This window comes from Fistularia commersonii, chromosome 22 (genome assembly GCF_037954325.1).
Source record: "Fistularia commersonii isolate RoL2024-O1a breed Wild chromosome 22, RoL_Fcom_v1.0, whole genome shotgun sequence".
Taxonomy (NCBI): domain Eukaryota; kingdom Metazoa; phylum Chordata; class Actinopteri; order Syngnathiformes; family Fistulariidae; genus Fistularia; species Fistularia commersonii.
The window spans coordinates 11,220,735-11,239,494 of NC_141305.1; the positions used below are offsets into that span (position 1 = coordinate 11,220,735).

The 18,760-nt window shown below is 38.3% G+C and overlaps 1 protein-coding gene across 1 annotated transcript; it reads left to right on the forward strand.

Moving 5' to 3' along the window:
• Positions 1-561: 561 nt before the first annotated feature.
• cds2 (CDP-diacylglycerol synthase (phosphatidate cytidylyltransferase) 2) lies at positions 562-16,932 on the forward strand. Its single transcript, XM_086169814.1, has 13 exons — positions 562-782; positions 6,499-6,641; positions 7,773-7,869; positions 8,838-8,935; positions 9,731-9,870; positions 10,733-10,791; positions 11,372-11,454; positions 12,625-12,712; positions 14,249-14,317; positions 14,805-14,957; positions 15,316-15,435; positions 15,583-15,686; positions 16,682-16,932. The coding sequence occupies exons 1-13, from the start codon at positions 711-713 to the stop codon at positions 16,815-16,817; spliced, it is 1,362 nt and encodes a 453-aa protein (XP_086025940.1). The 5' UTR covers positions 562-710; the 3' UTR covers positions 16,818-16,932.
• Positions 16,933-18,760: the final 1,828 nt, after the last annotated feature.

Here is an 18,760-nt window from a genome sequence, read left to right on the forward strand (position 1 = left end):
ATTGGAGCTGTCAATACAAAAACAGTTTAAGGTCTCCTCAGTACTTTCATTGTATTCTGACTGAGGATTGAATGATGACGAGCCAACTTTTATACAGACTAACTGTAAAGAGGAAAATTTATGCATTTAATTTTCTCTTGGATGAGGAGTGAAACGTCTTCGAGTGAAGAAATTCAAGTCCAATTGCCAAGACAAGATTTCGCCAAGAATTCACCATGACCTGGATGACTGAGATCCCCCGCGGTCATGTAACATATTTATTTTCAGAATTAAAGGGAAAGTAGGGAAACAACATGATAATCATCCTATTTGCAGCAAGATAAACACCTTTATATTTCCATTCCGGATTTCGATAAAAAAAAAAAATCGAAAAAATGTATTTGAGTTTTTATAACAAAAACACCAGATCACAACCAAATAGCAGACAAACATGGGTAAATAAAATACCTTTATTTTGAATAAGTATAACGTCACACAATCTGAAGTTTTTGCTTTTATTTTGAAAACCGGATATTACTATTATACCGTAAGTGGTGCTAGCTTTACGCAGATCGGCTTTGGGTGAAAAGTGAAGCCCCGTAAAAAAAGAAAAAAAAAAACATCCTGTTGCCAGAAGCTAGCTCGGCGGGGGACCTTTTCATACATAACACGAGTTTTTGTCTCGGAGCCACAGGACCTTCGCTATTGTCGTTTGGCTGCGGTTCGCTAAGATGACAGAGCTGAGGCACCGTGGACCCGGAGACACCGAGCAAACGTTACAAGAACAACCGTCAGATGACAAGGTTTGTTAACGTTCGCCCTGCCATCTGGATGTGATGCTAACGCCAGTTAGCCTGCTTGCTAGCTTCTGGTAGTCCTCATTTAATCGTACCCGCTGACTGGTTTGTTCGAGGGAAGTCGCATCGAATATATTTCAAACATGACATTTTTAAGTTTTCAGCGGCTTTCGTTGCCTCTTTCACCGTGTAACAGCTCTGGCGTGCAAACGTTTGCCAGGAGCTGTTCAGTTTGATTTTGATGATATAATCGATCGAGGCTTGTCACGGTCTTCTGGTGTGGGATTTATTCTTGAAGACTCTATAATGCAAATGTTTACAAACGATCTTTCAGAGTGACAGTAAACATCGGCTCCCAGTGTGTCATATTAGAAGCATTACTTTAATACACGAGCTGGTACTTCAACAACATCATTTAGTGTTGTAGAGGTGAATGTGTGACGGTAAACGCTCATCAAAACACCGGGTTGTAAATACAGCGAGAGACTCCCCGTTGACAGTGAATGACGAATGAATCCTGTAAGAAGTGACGCATTTGCTTCAAAGAGTTAACTGCGTTTAACCGAAGCTCACAGTTTTTTGCACACGAAGTCTCTATCAATGACAGCTTGTTGTTTTTAAACCGCCAACACGTCATAGTTTACGTTCACAGCGCCTTCAAGATGGTTGTCAAAAGTAGCATCCGGTCGGCTGGAGAACTGGAGAAGCGGCCTGGTGGGTGGATGTGGGGCTCCGAGATAACCGTGAAGGACGTGTTCACAGGAAATTCGAGAATGGCTAAAAAAAAGCTAATTGTAAAATGGTTAGGCAGGTCTTGTTAAATTTGCAACCAAGATTACACCAAGAGAAGACTTTACTGTCCGTTGCATTTTATGTGTTTTTTGAGTGTTAAATGCTAGGTTGAAGAGGAGGCAGTGATCCATATGTACTGTGAAAGTCATTACCAGCATCCTCATGCCGTTTCCTGGTTTTTACTGATCTAGAAATAGTCCCCCTGTTCCCTGACCGTCAAACAATGCAGTTCCATCTGCCTGGAAATGTCTTAACAACAGCCATATTAATAGATTCCATATCCTGTGTAAACACAAACAGTATTATCAACTAGGCTATCTGCGCTAATCCCAGGGAATCTGAGTGAACTGTGTGCTCCTCCATTCTTGCATGAAAAGTTGAGAAGGGCTACCTTATTTGGGTACAGCAGTCTCTTGAGGATTACTGATGGTGCACCCTTTGCAAAACTCTTTGTGTTAAAGTTCTTATAATGAACAAACTTCAAAAACTAAAATGGGTTAATGAATACAGAAAATACTGCAATTCTAAACTAGTGGGAAACAATGGGAAAATAGTTATTTCTACTACTATTTTAGTACTGCAATGTCAGCTTCATGCAGTTCGTCATTCAGTCTTGTGACAAACAATACACTAATATGTAGTGTCACGGACCCTTTTCAAAACACTAAAAAAAGGAGTTCAGGGGCTGTTTACCATGTAATGAATAAGTCTGATGTGATTTTGACCTAATGTTTTTCTGCCAGCAGTCCGAGCAACAGTCGTGATTCACAACACATTCTCTAGTTTGATCAGTGTCTGCATGCAGTCCTGTCAAACACCCCCCCTCTCCCCTTCTGCAGTGATGCCTTTATAAAGTTTGCAATATGCGATGAGGTTTTGTCCTTTTGGAACATTAAGGGCTTTCCTCAATAAGATGAAGTTGTTAGCTCATCATATTGCCCCAAAATCTAATCTTGTGCTATTGCATTTATTATTGCATTCCAAAAATGGGAGGTTCCACTTCCTCGCTCCCTCAAAAAAGAGCTCAAATACCTCTCAGATTGGTTCATTTCGGCTTTTCGCAAGATTCGGTTTCATTGGGCATACAAAAATTTCACTGTTGTTGTACTTGTTGGACATTATAAGGATGGGCCTGCCAGAGCAAAGCTGAGACCTTGCATGGTTCTATTAGCAATCACGAGTTCATATTAGATGTTTTGTTTGCCGTTGACATTTACAGTTTAGCTTTGAGTGTTTGGCTGATTTTGGATTTGTTTTCTTTGATTCTAAAGGAAAAGATGCAGTTACTCCTGTATCCAGAACTGCAATAACAGGTCACATCACTGTGAGGGGAGTATTATGTATGCATAAAGGCAGTGCCCCTTTCCATTAAAAAAATACAGTTTTAATAAATATGATCTCAGCAAGAACATTTCTATTTTTCAACTTTGAACATGCTATTCATACTTCTTTGAGTTTGTTACCTCAATGAGTAACAACACTTTTCTGTGAACATTTGCCAACGCATGTTAATGACAGGGAGGGAAAATAGTCATATGAAGATTTCCTTTGTATTCTGACACAAACGGTTCGTTATCTCCAGATTTATATACAGCACAGCTGAAATCTTGTCTCCACCACTTATGTATCCCTATAAAGAGAAGAAAAGAAAAGATAAGATAAGACAAGATAAACTTTACAAATCCCCATAGCGGAAATTCTTTTGTCACAGCAGCTTAACGGTTATAATGTCAAAAAGAAATATAAATATAAATAGAGAGACAGTTAGAAGACAGAAGATAGCAAAGACATCCACGAATAAATAGACAGCAGGGAGGACAGCAACAGCAACATCAGAGATAAGAATGGACAATGAAACGGAACAATAAGGGTGAAAAATAGAGTGACAGAAGCAATGACAAGAATAAAATAACTAAACAAAAATAGGCAGGATGCGTGCGGACTGGAACCAACAAGGATTGCAAAATGGGATACATAACACACCTTAAGCTATTACAGTATCTTAATAGTGGAATTATTTACTCAAACCTGTGCAAACTAGAAAACTGCCAATCAATTTAGTGAAGGGAAGTCTAATGCATATCTAACACACAGATGCATATTGGATTACAGTGGGGATGATAATGATAAAGTTGAAGATGGGGTGGTGTCTCAGGACAAATGGACTTCATTGTTGTAACATGAGTAAAGACAGATCAGATCCATTTCAATAGCAGTTGTTTTTATACTCTATACAAATGCCAAAAATCATGACTTGAAATGACAGTTTGTGAACACCAATACATTCGCAAATATTTATTTCAAGATGTTTCTTCATACAGTACTAACAATCAGTTATTTAGACATACTCCTCGGATAACATATTCTACATATTCTATTCTGTACAAATAGCAGAGACAAAAGGTTTGGCTGGGAAACTTTCTTGGAGGGCTTAATTGATTCCAGATAGGATGAACCAATGCTGTAAAATACACCAACAGTAATCTTTATTAAATTTGTTCTATTAATGCTATGACCTTTTGATCAGAATAAGCTTTATTCTGTTGCTCTAAAGAAAATCACATTGGAGAATGAAGTGGTGATGACATGGGTGCATGTGATTTGTGTATCTCAATTCACGTGTCTCAAACATTTTTTTGAACAGTGTGAAAAACAAATCATAATCTAATTTCCTTTCTGAAGTTGTTTTTTAGGGATTCATGCTCCATTCAACCATTGTCTTGGTTGAATGCTCTGACATCTTAGTAGCTTGCTTTATAGAAAGCTGTTAATCCTTTTATAGGTCTGTTTTCAAAGTATTGGACATAATCAGACAGATGAACTGTGACCTGCCAGGGAGAAGGTGAGGATTGGGGGAGTGTTTAGTTGACTTGAGGGTCTATTTTTAACTCAAACATCCCAAAAGAGGGATATTGTCTCCATAGAAACCAGGCCATGTGTTTTTGTGAGTGAAATATTGTTCACTGTACAGATGTTTTTATGAGGGTCTCCTTTAAAATAAATGAGTTTGTTTTATCTGCATGCTACTCAGAAAAAATCAATACATAATAATTCCAATGTTGGTCTTCTGTACTACAGAAGTGAGTATAGATATGAAAGACTATAACATACTTTTTTATTTGTATTTGATTACTCTTTAAGATGTTACAGTAAACCGTTATTCTTCAATGTTAAAAAAAAGCTTATATCAACAATATAACATTTATATTGTTAATATAAACTTTTTTTTCACATTTTCAGCTGGTGGTGTGCTGCAGGATTTATTCAATGAAAGAAATGTTTCTTGGCTTAAAAAAGGTTGTAAACACTGTTCTGTAGAACTAGGATTGTTTGAATTATATTATAAAATGCCTTCACAAAGATGATGATACTTTCCGGTGTCTATCTGATCTGAAGTTCACTGAAAGAAATGATCATTGATATTTCCATCATGGTAATAAGATGACTGAAATGCTTTCAGTTTAACATTCAAAATGAAAATGTAGATCTCCTGGCAGGTTTACAAATATGCTTACTTTAGAGTAGGGCGTGTTTTTATCCATAATAAAAAGATCTCATATTGTTGTTCTCAAGCAAGCATGAACTCTGATTTAGTGTAACAGTTTGTATGGTTACACAAGAAATCAAAATTAAACAAATCCTCATTTAATTCCTATATCAGCCAATAACATTAGCAGACATATCAGCAATGCCCTACTCATGACCTAATCTTCAAATTTGAGGGAATAATAACTTTTCAGCTGCTTTAATTGTTTTTTTCAGATAGGCTTTTATTCATTGAAAATCATAGTGTGAGAGTGAGTTGGCCTCCCACGGAACAGCAAACCAGCCATCTGCTGCCTGGGCTGTGAGGTGAGCACACTGAGGCCAATTTGGCCTTCAATATCTGAGAGGTTAGCAGGGCGAGAGATGAGAAACTAAAGTGAGGAGGGCTTTTTGTGAGGAATATGTAACTACCACTATCTGATGACCGCTACTTTTTGTTAGTTCTACTTTTAAAAGAGACTGGGTTCATGGTGTTGTATTGGCTCCATTAGTGAACAGACGATTCTGCGATATCAGCATGGATGAGGTTGATCATGATACAGTGCCCTAACATATTTAAGATGAAATGGTTGCTGTTCAGGGCGGCGCAGTGGTTAGTGCTTCAGCCTCACCGCATGACAGACCCTGGTTCGAGAAGGTGGCCTTCCTGTGTGGTGTTTGCATGCTCTCCCCGTGTCTGCGTGATTTCCTGATGCAGTTTAAATGGAAATACGGCCCTGAAGGAGTGAGTGGATGGTTGTTTGTCTATATATAGTGTGTGGCCCTGCGATTGACTGGCGACCAGTCTAGGGTGTACCCTGCCTCTCGTCTGATGACAGCTGGGATAGGCTTCAGCATCCCCCAGGACCCTGAGTGTAGGAAAAGCAGAAGAAGATAGATGGATGGATGGATGGCTGACGTTCAGTAGTAACTATTGTTATAGTGAACAAATTAGTTAAATATAGTAAATATTGATTTGAAAATTCAGATTTTGAAGCTCACGCAAAGCATTTGCTTGTTAATGATCCTAAACTGATTGGAAAAAGTTGCACGGAGGCTTAAATATAATTCATACAACTCACTCAGGCAGCGTAATATGGACGATTACATTTGACTACTGTGAACGCAATGCCACAAATGACAAATATTTTTCAAGATAGCAAAGAGTCTTGTCTGAATCTTCAGGATAGATCATATATAAGGCAGCTGACATAATTTCTTAAGAGATCATCCCTACTATAAGGTCTCTATAAATTCTTCTTTTCCTTTCGGCTTTGCCCTTCAGGGGTCGCCACAGCAAATAAACTTTCTCCATCTAACCCTATGTATAAGGTCTCTATAAATATGTTGGGAAAAATACTCAATCGCAATGTTGAATATCTTGTCTGTGTTTTTTGTTTGTCAGGGATCAGACAGCGAGCTGAAGGGGGAAAGAGATGCTGCACCCAACAGTGATGTCAGGGTGGACTCGGGAGTGCCAGAGGTGCCGGTTCCTCCTGATGACACCCCAGAAGTTTTAAACAAAGCTCTGTCTGGACTTTCCTCAAGGTTAAAAATTGTATTTAAATTAAAAACTGCAAAACGGATTGTGTGTCATATCAGCAGAATTTCTCAATAGCTGAGATGTGTTAATTTAATTTTTATAAAAAATAGAGGAAAAAAAATATTTATCAGTGTTTCAAAGGCTGTACCCCACATCATGAATTTAAATACAGTGTTAGAATGCTACTTCGTGATTATGGCAATTGGTACAACTTGGTCTCAAGATACTGACTTATATCAGATACCTGTTTCAGTGTCCAGAAATTAAGGAAATTAAGTCAGAAGTGAAGATGGTCTTATAAAAGTTTTTAATTTAATCATTGTCACAAAGTCTGACCCCAGATGCCACGTTAACAGGTCATTCCAGGTTGTACACAGGGTTTTTGGCTTGGTAATATAGAATTTAGAATTTTAATTGGATATGCACTGTCGCTTCCAAACCAATTGATTAATTATAAAAATAGTGAGCAAATCATTTTTATATAAACATGTATTTTTTCATATGTTTATCCTGTATTAGAGACCAGCAGCAGTGGCTATTTTGAAATTTGGCAGGTGCTGATAAATCTGTGTACAGAAACAATCATTGGCCTGTTATCCTATTCAGCGACACTGTGACATGGTCTTGAAGTAGTTATCCCCTCCAATTATAAATATGTAATATATATTATTGCTCCAGACAGTATGTGAAGGGGAAATGGTTCAGACAGGTCATTTAAGATAAATCAAAAAATAAGTGCAGAAAGTGAAAAGAGATAGGTAAAAATAATAGGAGCATCTGGGACAGGCTGCTGTCCTCCAGCGCCATCTTGGGAGGGGATCGAAATCATGATCAAAAAATTTTCTCTCTGAACAGGAGGCAGACATGAATCAGTGAACGGTTTGTTTCTGGCGTAGGAAGAGTATTAGCGTCACACTTGGGTTTGTCTGTGGGGGATAGAATTGCAACGTTGTCATACTTTTAACTATTCACACGCATTCCAAAAGCCATCAATATAAGATTACATTACATTACATTACATTGCATTTGGCAAACGCTTTTATCCAAAGCGACTTACAATAGAAGATTAAACTAGAGCTTCTGTCAGAAAGTTCATAGAGCTTAATAGGATGTACCATTGTATGTTTTTCCTTCAGATGGAAGAACTGGTGGGTTCGAGGCATCCTCACGCTTGCCATGATCTCCTTCTTTTTCTTCATCATCTACCTTGGCCCCATGGTGCTCATGATGATCGTAAGTATAACTAAACGCAGATGGTGCCGAGCCGAACTTTACAATTTGGAACATTTTGTGTTTCAAATGATCGGAAATAAACTTTGGAGTTTTGGCATTGCAGTTCTTTTCAATTGGAAGGATTCACTTGAAAAATAATATGTGAAAATTTTGAATACTGACCAGTAATTTCTTTGTAGGAAAAATTGTGATTTTTAATATGACCATGCCTGAATACTGTAGTTTGATGTCAACACTGAAGAAAGAGTAAAACATTCAGCATTTTTCCCAGACCACTTTTTCACATGTGATTTGAGTCACTTTTTTAGTGTTCTGTAATTGGTGTTTGGGATACACAGTACACAGGGTCAGGGTTAGGATGTCAGACTTGAATTTAAAGTGGGTATGAAGGTTTAAAATGTGGTCATTTTTCACAGCAATAGAAACACATTTTTAAGTATCCCTCGTTTGTTTATTTGCAAATGTAAACTATTCCAGTCATCATAGTGGCCCCAAGTCTATGAAGTTCAATGGATGAAATATTCACTAAGCCCTGCTAAGTATCCTACAGCAGGAGAGACAATAAATGCTGTCAATAAAATTCTGGGATTCATGAGAGGTATTTTTTAAATTATCTGGAGCTGGTGTTAATGTTTGTATAAAATAATTTCTTGCTATGTTTGCCACTTGCTTGCTTTAAACTAAAAGACAAAATTAGCATCTGGATCAAAGATCGCTGAAGATGATAGTAGGGACTTGATAATCTCTATAGTGTCAATACCCTTTCAGCTCTATTCTCTCACTTAAAGCATACAGTATTTCAGCTGCTGTCAACTGGGACGTAATCTGAAAATAGGACTGAAAGAGTGACCTATTAGATATCTCCTCAGCCTCTTCACACACTCACACGTTCTCATTCACATGAAAATATATTCCCAGTTTTGATACTCAGTCAGTTTTATTCTAAGTGATTTTATCTCTCTGTGCAGGTTCTTTGCGTTCAGATCAAATGCTTCCAGGAAATCATCACCATTGGCTACAGTGTTTACCATTCATACCATCTGCCCTGGTTCAGAACATTGAGCTGGTGAGGGGGGAGTCAAATGCACACACAAGCATGCAGGCACACGCATATGCATTTGCACACACGTGCACACACAGACTCAGAAGTAAAATGTGTCTGCTGATACATCTTTCATACTTGAGTACTTTAAAACCAGTGTTTTGTTGATCCCTTTAGTAATAATTTCATGTTTGTGAGATTTTTAACTCTGGATATTTTTGAATGTCTTTAACAGTCATTTCAAACCAAATGTACATTTTTCATTGTTTTTTTTTAACTGAACAGCCAGCAATTGTCAGTTTCATGTTAGAGAGAGGCGGGACAAATATTTTTGTCAAAATCTTCATCGTAGCAACTGGACTTTATTTTCTTGCCTTGAAGAGAGGTAATGAACACTGCAGCAGTCTGACTTTTATCATATTTGTTTTTTGCAGATGTCCTGAGGTTTGTTGGTTATGTTGTTCGTAGATTATTCAGCCAATCAAAAAAACCTAATGCCAAAATTGTAGCTTGAATCATTAGTGGTTTGCTATTTTTTTAATCCCCCTGTGCTGTAGAATCTAGTCTGAAATAGATTTGCTATGCTTTGAGCCTGCAATCCTGTTGAAAAGTGGAAAGCACGGTGACAGTTTTAATGTATTTAGTCTTGCAGTTTAGCTATTTGATTTAGAAAATTGACTAAAACATACTCCCCTGTGAATCCCTGCAAGGCATTCAAAACATCTATCAGATACAGAGTTAGTGGTTGTCAGCCAGTATACTTAATGTGTCTGAGTGGAATCTATGCAATGTTTTCTCATACTTCCTTCACCCCTGCAGGTACTTCCTCCTATGTGTGAACTATTTTTTCTATGGGGAGACAGTCACTGATTACTTCTTCACACTGGTGCAGAGAGAAGAGCCACTTCGCATTCTCAGCAAATACCACCGCTTTATCTCCTTTGCCCTCTACCTCACAGGTACTAACATAAGCTTCACTGAGCAGTTACAGCCCACTTTCGATGTCAATCACTTTCGCCAATGTTGAGTGTAATGAAAGGTTACCAGGTCACAGCCCATGACAGTATTGTTCATTTAGTAATTCTTTGGTAATACTAAGCTGTGAGTGCATTCGACCGAATGAGCAATTTTATGCTCCTAAGCAGAGGCCTTGGTAAAAGAAGGCTTCGCGGACTCAACATTTATAAAAAAAACATGGTTTATGTCAGAGAGAATATACCCTTTTAAACTACAGATACACAAATAAAGACAGAAATTCACTACAATAGACTGTCTGGTAACTACCAAGGTAAATTGAATTGACATTACTTGAAGCATTCTTTAACTCAAGAGTGTGTTTCCTGTACTGCACGTTTGATGTTTGTAATTCAGATAGTTAGGGTCGGAATGCAGGGGGTTAGAAAGTAAGATCACTTAATGTCTAAATGTTTGTCTACTTGGTAAAACTGAACTGTTTGGCTTCCTCACATGCAGCAACCATTCATATAGGCTTTGGAGTTGATAATGCCATACTCCAAATATACAGTCCCTCTTTGATCATGAAAATGTTTCAGATTAGTAGCTCAAATTTATAACAGATCAAATGGATTGTCATTACATTATTATTATATTACAAATATACTCTTTGTCTACATTCTCCTTTAAAAAAAACAGGTCATTTATTCTTAGACTATTCACTGGATTGTACATTCTAAAGAGATTTTCAGCATAGGTTAGCTTTAAATAGGTCAGCTAAATTTAGTCAGAGTTTGAACAATGATGACTAGGATTCTGGCTCAATTAATCTGTTTATTTTGTGCATCAATTACCCTGCTGTTGCAGGTTTCTGCATGTTTGTGCTGAGTTTGGTGAAGAAGCACTACCGCCTGCAGTTTTACATGGTAAGATATGGCACCTTTCTTAGGAAGAAAGTAAGAGATTCCTATTTCAGTTGACCTGCTAGGTTTTCATTGTTCAACCTCAGTTGGAATGCATGAGACCACATACTTGATGTATAACTCGTTTTTACTGTATTGGTTCTCATTTAAGTATGTTTGTGAAGTTTTATGCTTTTAGGTTGATATGACTCATACATGTTTTTCCTTGTTTTGGATGGGCTACTGAATGAAAGCAAAATCTTAAATTTTTTCAATATTTTTTTTCCTTAGAAATACTTTGGCTAAGTTATTTTTTGTCTGTTTGCCATGTCCTGGGCCTAAAGATGAGACATGTCCTTTAACTGACTAATGACTTATTTTCAAGAAAAGGGTTAAGTATCTAGTGTAAATAGTATCTAGTTTAAATAGGAGGACAGCTTCTGTTTATGTGTTAAAAGATTGGCCTTGTTACACGTGGGTGATTACAATGTGACCCTCAGTGAATGTTTCTGTCCTGTGTCTGGTCACAGTCAATAGGGGTAACTTGATAGTGAATCTACACAGTCCTGTGTGTAAATACACATCCTCTGTCCTGATTCCCCAGTTTGGTTGGACCCATGTGACTCTGCTGATTGTAGTGACTCAGTCTCACCTCATCATTCACAACTTATTTGAAGGGATGATCTGGTAAGTCCACCCAACTCGCTTAATTTTCTACTGCTCAGCTTCCTTCTTCATCAAGCATACTCACTATGTGAGGTGTCGTTATTTTGAAATTACAGTATGTCTTTTTTTTAAACCTATCGTAGTCAATTCTAGCATTGTCTTGCTGACCCTTTCACACAAAATTCTGACTTGGTAATGTAGAAGAAATGCTGCAGAAATAATGAGGTGATGGTGAGCACCTAGTAGTCTGCCCGCAGTCACTTTAAGATATATGAGCACAAGGAGGCTTGGAGCTGTTGGCAGCCGTATACCCCTCAGACTTTGAGGAGCGTGCCACTATATGAACAATGGCGACGTAAAATAAAAAACCAATGCATGTGAAAGCACGCTTCTTAGAGAGAAAATTTCTGGTTCAATTTCCACCTCCTCCCAGCCAGTCAAATTGTTGTTGAGCAAGACACTGAACCCCTAAGCGTTCCCCTGGCGCCACTAGATGGCTGCCTGCTGCTCATTGTCCATCCATTATGGATTAAATGCAGAGAGGAATTTCCCACAAGAGATTAATTAAGTATAATAAAATAAAAAATAAAACTAAAATAAAACAACCTTATTTTTTAATATGCAAAAGTGCTCTTCTGGAGTAAACAGGAGGCATTAAAAGATGGGTACATATGAGTGTCATTAAGAAAAATAGAATAAAAACCCTGAGGTAACAGTAAGGTCAGGGGTGTGATAGGGGATAAAGAAATATTAAAAATAGCCAGAAAAGGAAGATTAGTTTTTTCCATTATTTCAAGAGATGTCCTTGAAAAATGATAAGGCGGGTTAACCTGAAAGGCAAGGGAGCTAAAAACCCAAGGTGCATGAGATGTTGGGTCGACATAACTTAGCATACATGGAAGGGCTTTATGGTATGAAAGGATGTACAAGTAAAAAGTCGGTCTGGTCTGGAATAAGCTTGTTTACTTCTTACGTGTAGGAATAAACGCTACTGCAACGAAAGCAGAACGTCTCTGTTGCATCATCGAACAACTGAACAAAGTATTTTTGAGAAGACTATGTAGGTGTAAAAAGCTGAGGGTCACCTCTGGCCCAGACCTGGTCCTCAATTTTTATTTTACACAACTGTAACTAAAAAGGGATCTTTATAGAAGACAGTTTTTTGTTTGATGGTGCTTCTTGTCTGAACAGGTTCATTGTGCCCATTTCCTGTGTGATCTGTAATGACATCATGGCCTACATGTTTGGTTTCTTCTTCGGCCGCACCCCACTCATTAAGGTCAGTAACAGTAAAAACTTCAACTGTCGTCCATTTTTTAAATCAGCTTTATGTTTGAGACGAAGCCATGTATACCAGTTAAATCCGGAAATATTTGGACTGTGACACAATCTTCATGATTTGGGCTCTGCATTCCATCACATTGGATTTGAAATGAAAAAACTAAAATGGAATTGAAGTGCAGACTTTAAGGTTTAATTCAAGGGGTTGAACAAAATTATATGATTAAACATGTAGGAATTGTAGCTATTTTTATACAAATGCGAGAATCCCTTGCAGGCAATGACTGCCTGAAGTCTGGAACCCATGAACATCACCAAACGCTGGGTTTCCTCCTTTGTGATGCTTTGCCAGCCCTTTACTGCAGCTGTCGTCAGTTGTTGCTTGTCTGTGGGTCTTTCTGCCTTATGTTTTGTCTTGAACAAGTGAAATGCATGCTCGATTGGGTTGAGATCTGGTGATTGACTGGGCCATTGCAGAACATTCCACTTCTTTGCTCTAAAAAAAAAACCCCTGGGTTGCTTTTGCAGTACGTTTTGGATCATTGTCCATCTGTACTGTGAAGCGGCATCCAATCAACTTTGCTGCATTCTTCTCCAAACTTTCTTCTTCCCATCATTCTGGTACAGGTTGTTCTTAGTCTCATCTGTCCAAAGAATGCTGCTCCAGAACTGGGCTGGCTTCTTCAGGTGTTTTTTGGCAAAGCCAATTCTGGTCTTTCTATTTTTTGAGGCTGATTAATGGTTTGAAGCTTGTGGTGAATACTTTGTATTTACTCTAATGAAGTCTTCTCTTTATGGTAGACTTAGATACTGATACACCTACTTCCTTGAGAGTGTTCTTCACTTGAGTGGATGTTGTGAAGGGATTTTTCTTCAACATGGAAAGGATTCTGCGATCATCCACCATTGTCTTCCGTGGACGTCCAGGCCTTTTTGAGTTCCCAAGCTCACCAGTGCACCCTTTTTTTTTTTTTTTTCTCAGAATGTACCAAACTGTTTATTTGGCCAATCCTAACATTTCTGCTATCCCTCTGATGGATTTCTTCTTTTTTCCAATCTCAGGATGGTCTGTTTCACCTCCATTGAGAGCTCCTTTGACCGTATGTTGTGTGTTCACAGCAACAGCTTCCAAATGCAAACGTCACACCTGGAATCAACTCCACACCTTTAAACTGCTTCATTGATGACAGGTTACTGAGGGAAGAGCCCATGCAGCCTTGTTATTTTTTTTGCAGCTTTCTGAGTCAATTGTCCAGTTACTTTTGGTCCCTTGAAAAAGAGGCAGCTACGTATTAAAGAGCTGTAATTCCTAAACCCTTGCTACAATTTGGAGGTGAATATTCTAGTTTACAGCAGGGAGTCTTCACTTTAAGCCCATATTGATTATATAATTCTATCCTGAATATGATTTCATAAACAGCTACGATAACAAAACTTGTGTCACTGTCTGAATATTTCTGGGCCTCATTGTCCATGGAATCCTTGCTGATGATCGATCTAAATGATTTGATGAACCTTTGCTCTGACCTGGCAGCTCTCACCTAAGAAGACATGGGAAGGATTTATCGGGGGTTTCTTCTCCACCATTGTTTTTGGCATCATGGTGAGATTAATATTGTTTACATGTGCCTGCAGGCTCCTCAGTCATTATACCATATGTTTATGAAAAGAAAGAACCAACATTGATTTTTTTTTTTTTTGAAGGTTCATTCACATACTATTGTTTTTTAGATTAGGCATACATATTTTGTTTCCCTCCTGCATCTTTGTGATTAGTCGGTTTCGAATGAGCTCAGCACAAAGCTACATTCTCATTCTTGCAATCATTCTTTATTTCCTCTAAAGGTCACTGACATCAACAGCTATTTGAACAGTTAATCCATGGGATAAACATTAAAAATAAAGTGTATCTCTCCATCCCCTGAGTTGACTAAAAAAACTGGCTTAGAAGAAACATTATCTTATTGGTTATAGCTGTCTAATAAAGTTTAGCAAAAAATAAACAATACATGTCTGCTCAAAACAATAATGAACAGACATGAAAACACTTAAAGTGACAGAAAATGACTGCCTCTCCCTCTTTCCCTCAGCTGTCCTATGTGATGGCCGGCTACCGGTATTTTGTGTGTCCGGTGGAGTTCAACAATGACTCCAACAGTTTTCAGGTGGACTGCGAGCCTTCGGAGCTGTTCCAGCTGCAGGAATACACCCTGCCCAGCATTCTGGAGTCTGTCACTGGATGGGTAAGGGAGTTGGAAAATGTCAGGTCTCAGCTATAGTCCTAGTCCATCAATAATGGTGAACTGTCATCAGAAAAAAATCCTCAAGCCAGGAGGAAGTTCTCTTACTCGCTCATTCATGTGTTTGTCATTTTCAAACAGTGAACTAAACACTAAATCCAATCTAATTAACCCTAATTTGAAAGGGTTAATTTTGATAGGGTTTGATATAAATTGTAACTTAAGGTTAGTATTTGAAGAAGAACCATAGCTAGTAAACAAATAATGTTGTGAAGATTCAAAATCATTTTTTTTGTAATATTTCTACAAAGAAAAAATGTCCAGGCATTCAGTATAACTTGTCTCCATCCTGTGTCTCCAGACCACGGTACGCCTCTATCCCTTCCAGATCCACAGCATCGCCCTGTCCACATTCGCTTCTATTGTCGGCCCCTTCGGTGGCTTCTTTGCCAGTGGCTTTAAGAGAGCTTTCAAGATCAAGGTACAACACTCTGTTAGACCTGATCATTGGTCATGATATTTTTACATTTTGTCGATGCTCATTTATACACAATACAGCACGCATAGTATTTTTTGTGTTGTACTTGCAGTAAAGTCCAAGTATGTTTCATGTTAATTTCTCTTGCAGGACTTTGCTAATACTATCCCTGGTCATGGTGGCATTATGGATAGATTTGACTGCCAGTACCTCATGGCCACATTTGTCAATGTCTACATTGCCAGCTTCATCAGGTAAACATAAGATGTGAATTAGATGAGATGACTTAAGACAAGGTTTTATTACGCCCTATCCCATTTGCCACAGAGAGTCCTTGATCTCAGACAAACGACAAAAAAAAAAAAAAAAATTTTGAAATTGAGTTACATCGCCATCTTAACATTTCAGTCCAAAGAAACATGTCGGTTTGATGACAAAATGTTGTTGGTCTTCTATCTATTCCACTGCTTGTGCTGGAACTGTGCAGTTCAGCTGCTTTGAAATTCTGATTTGCTAATTGCTCAAGCCTTTCTTTTTAATTTCAGACCTAAATCTTTCAGTTTGGGGGAAAAAAAAGAGATTACTTGGAGAAGGTTATACATTTATAGTTAGTTTATGTGTATGGCCAGAGACTATAAATTGATATTTGAGATTTGTCTGCTTCCCTGTATCCAAAAGTAAAGCCCAAAAAATCATGATTTAGTTGTATATAAAATGACATCATTACAAGAGAGATCTGACAATGAAGGAATGGGAACAAGGTATCAGCAGAAATAACCTATATTTAAGAGGGTCTTAAGTTGAACATAGTCCATATGGAGAACAAGCAAGGAGGTGGGACCCCCAGAATGAAATGCTGTCTTGCTGGATGTAGCCATGCCCCACTTACATTGTAGTTGATACTGTATAAACAGGCCAGGTCACAAGCAATATCATGTATGTTAATTTTCACCCACCAGATAACATCTCCCTGGTCTCAGAGCCCATTGGCTGTCTCCTTAAGACAAATGTTCAAGGGACATCATCTAACTTGGATTTATAAATTAATCCCAACAGCCAGCTTTAATATCCTCAGTCATATCGTCTCTAAGTTTGTCGCAACTTTATTTTATCCCAAGTATTACATTTCTAGATAGCATCGATGTAGACCAATGCATCTGTCAGAACTGTACTACCCAGTCTTCCCACACCTACTTTTATTTGCTGGTCTGGAGGGACATGTCTGAATATTTACGTGTCTTTTTCTAAGGGGCCCCAATCCTAGCAAGGTGATCCAGCAGCTGCTGGCTCTCAGAGCAGATCAGCAGCTCTTCATCTTCAACTCTCTGAAGGCCCACCTGACGGAGAGGGGCCTGCTCCCAGCACTGGAGGAGGCTGCCGCGTAGGGTCGCCAGCCGACACCACTAAAGGGGGCCGCAGGCAGGGGGGAAACACCCGGGGGCTGTGAGCTCCGGGACACTCGCTGTTCTGTTCATGAAAAGGCATCAAAGAAAAAAGAAACACATAATAAAGAACACAAGTCATTCCGTTTTATTTCGGTCCTGCCTATTTGCAAGGCCGTCATTGCAGCAGTGTTTCAACATTTAGTTAGTGAATTACTGTTAACTATTTTCAGTTTTATACATCTTGAGTTGGTTCACACTGTTTGGCAGTTGTACATTTCTACCTTATACAGGATATCCTCTATATAACTAGCAATGTGTGTTGATATTTTACTGTACAATCTTACTCTTTTGGGTTTTAATGCACTGCTCTAAGCCCTGTTCCTCACTGTACTGTTACACAGCCACCTTTTAATTTTCTTTGTTGTGGTTGTTTCTATTTATACAAAGATGGTTTTTATATTTGGTATGTTGTAATGTATCTTAATGTCGTGTCTTTTACTCAGACAGATCTTTTTCATTTTTGCCATCCGCCATAGTAATTCATTTGTTTGTCTTTTTTTGTCTTTTCACCGCCAGTCATGTCTTAGTGTGTGGTCACACAGTAAAACAATTCTAAGACTGTAGAACCCGGAAGAGTCTGATAGGATCATTTATCATAAAACTCCAGAATTCATCTCAGTGAAATAGAATTAATGGTAGAGAGCAACAGGATTTATTGTGGATCTGTAAAGGTCAGTGAGCAGATACCGGCCCCTCTTTAATTCTGGGGAAATTGTGAAGCACAGTCAGTGTGCAGTCAGGTTCACGTATTTGTTACTGAATAGATCCGTTCCTTATTGATATTTAATCTATGAATAGTCACAGGCTGTTTTGTGTCAGTCAACAAGTCGGCACATGAACAGAGCTTTAGTGCTAAAAAACGAGAATGTGTGACTATCATAGTTAAACTTTGACCTTTTTTGAGTGAAACGCTGCCCGCGATCTCTTGCATCCTGTGTAAGAATCCCGAGTTTACTGTAACAATCAGTCCCTGCGGGCGGCAGCCGGTGTTCAATGTTTCCACTACTGTGAACATTCTGCCGCTGGCTAATGTCTTATGTTTGGTGATGAAATATAAAAGGTGATACTTGATTCGCTTTGGGTGTATTTTATTTTTTAAATTGATCTCTATGAGTTAATTGGTTCAAGTCATTTCAAGAAGCTCAAATTTCTTAATTTCCATATTATAAACTATAATTTCTGGTTTCTTGACCTTTCCATCAGACCCTCAGCATCTTTGGATTGTCAACATTTCAGGATTTTATCTTGAACTATCTCTTAACATTTTATGGACAAACTGATTGATAGAGAAACATAATATTTTATTCAGTCCAAATATAGTTAAGGCTCCCATTGTTGACATTTGTAGGTACCCTGATTATACTTGAAAAGCTGCGTGAGGCTTGACGCGTACTTAGGACATGGACTTTGACATCACTGCGTACTTAATTTCCCATGATTTATCATATTATTGCCTTTGACAGATAAATGTAAATTTCCATTCTTGTTGTACGCCCACAGTTTTAAATCTTTTGTAGAGCAAATAACCGGAAAATGTCTTGGTTAGTTTCTCTTAAGAAAGGTCAACCTTAGTTTCGCTCCGCTGTTTAACTCCTCGTGTTCTGATGGAATCACAGAATGTCAATGGGTCATCGGATTTGTGGTAAAAATGTAAAATACCCTCGAAGTGTAATCAGATTCTACCTTGTTCATTCAGTCCTTTATCATATTTGAGATCATTTATTAGTAAGCTGCATGTCAGCAAGATATAGATAAATCCTTTGCAGCATTAATGAAAGCCAGATGAAGTCTCTATAAAGTAGGGATGAGGCCGGACCCTGAGACAGCGGGTTGAGCATGTGCAGGGATGTGATCATTGCTATCAGGGAGAAAATATTATTTGG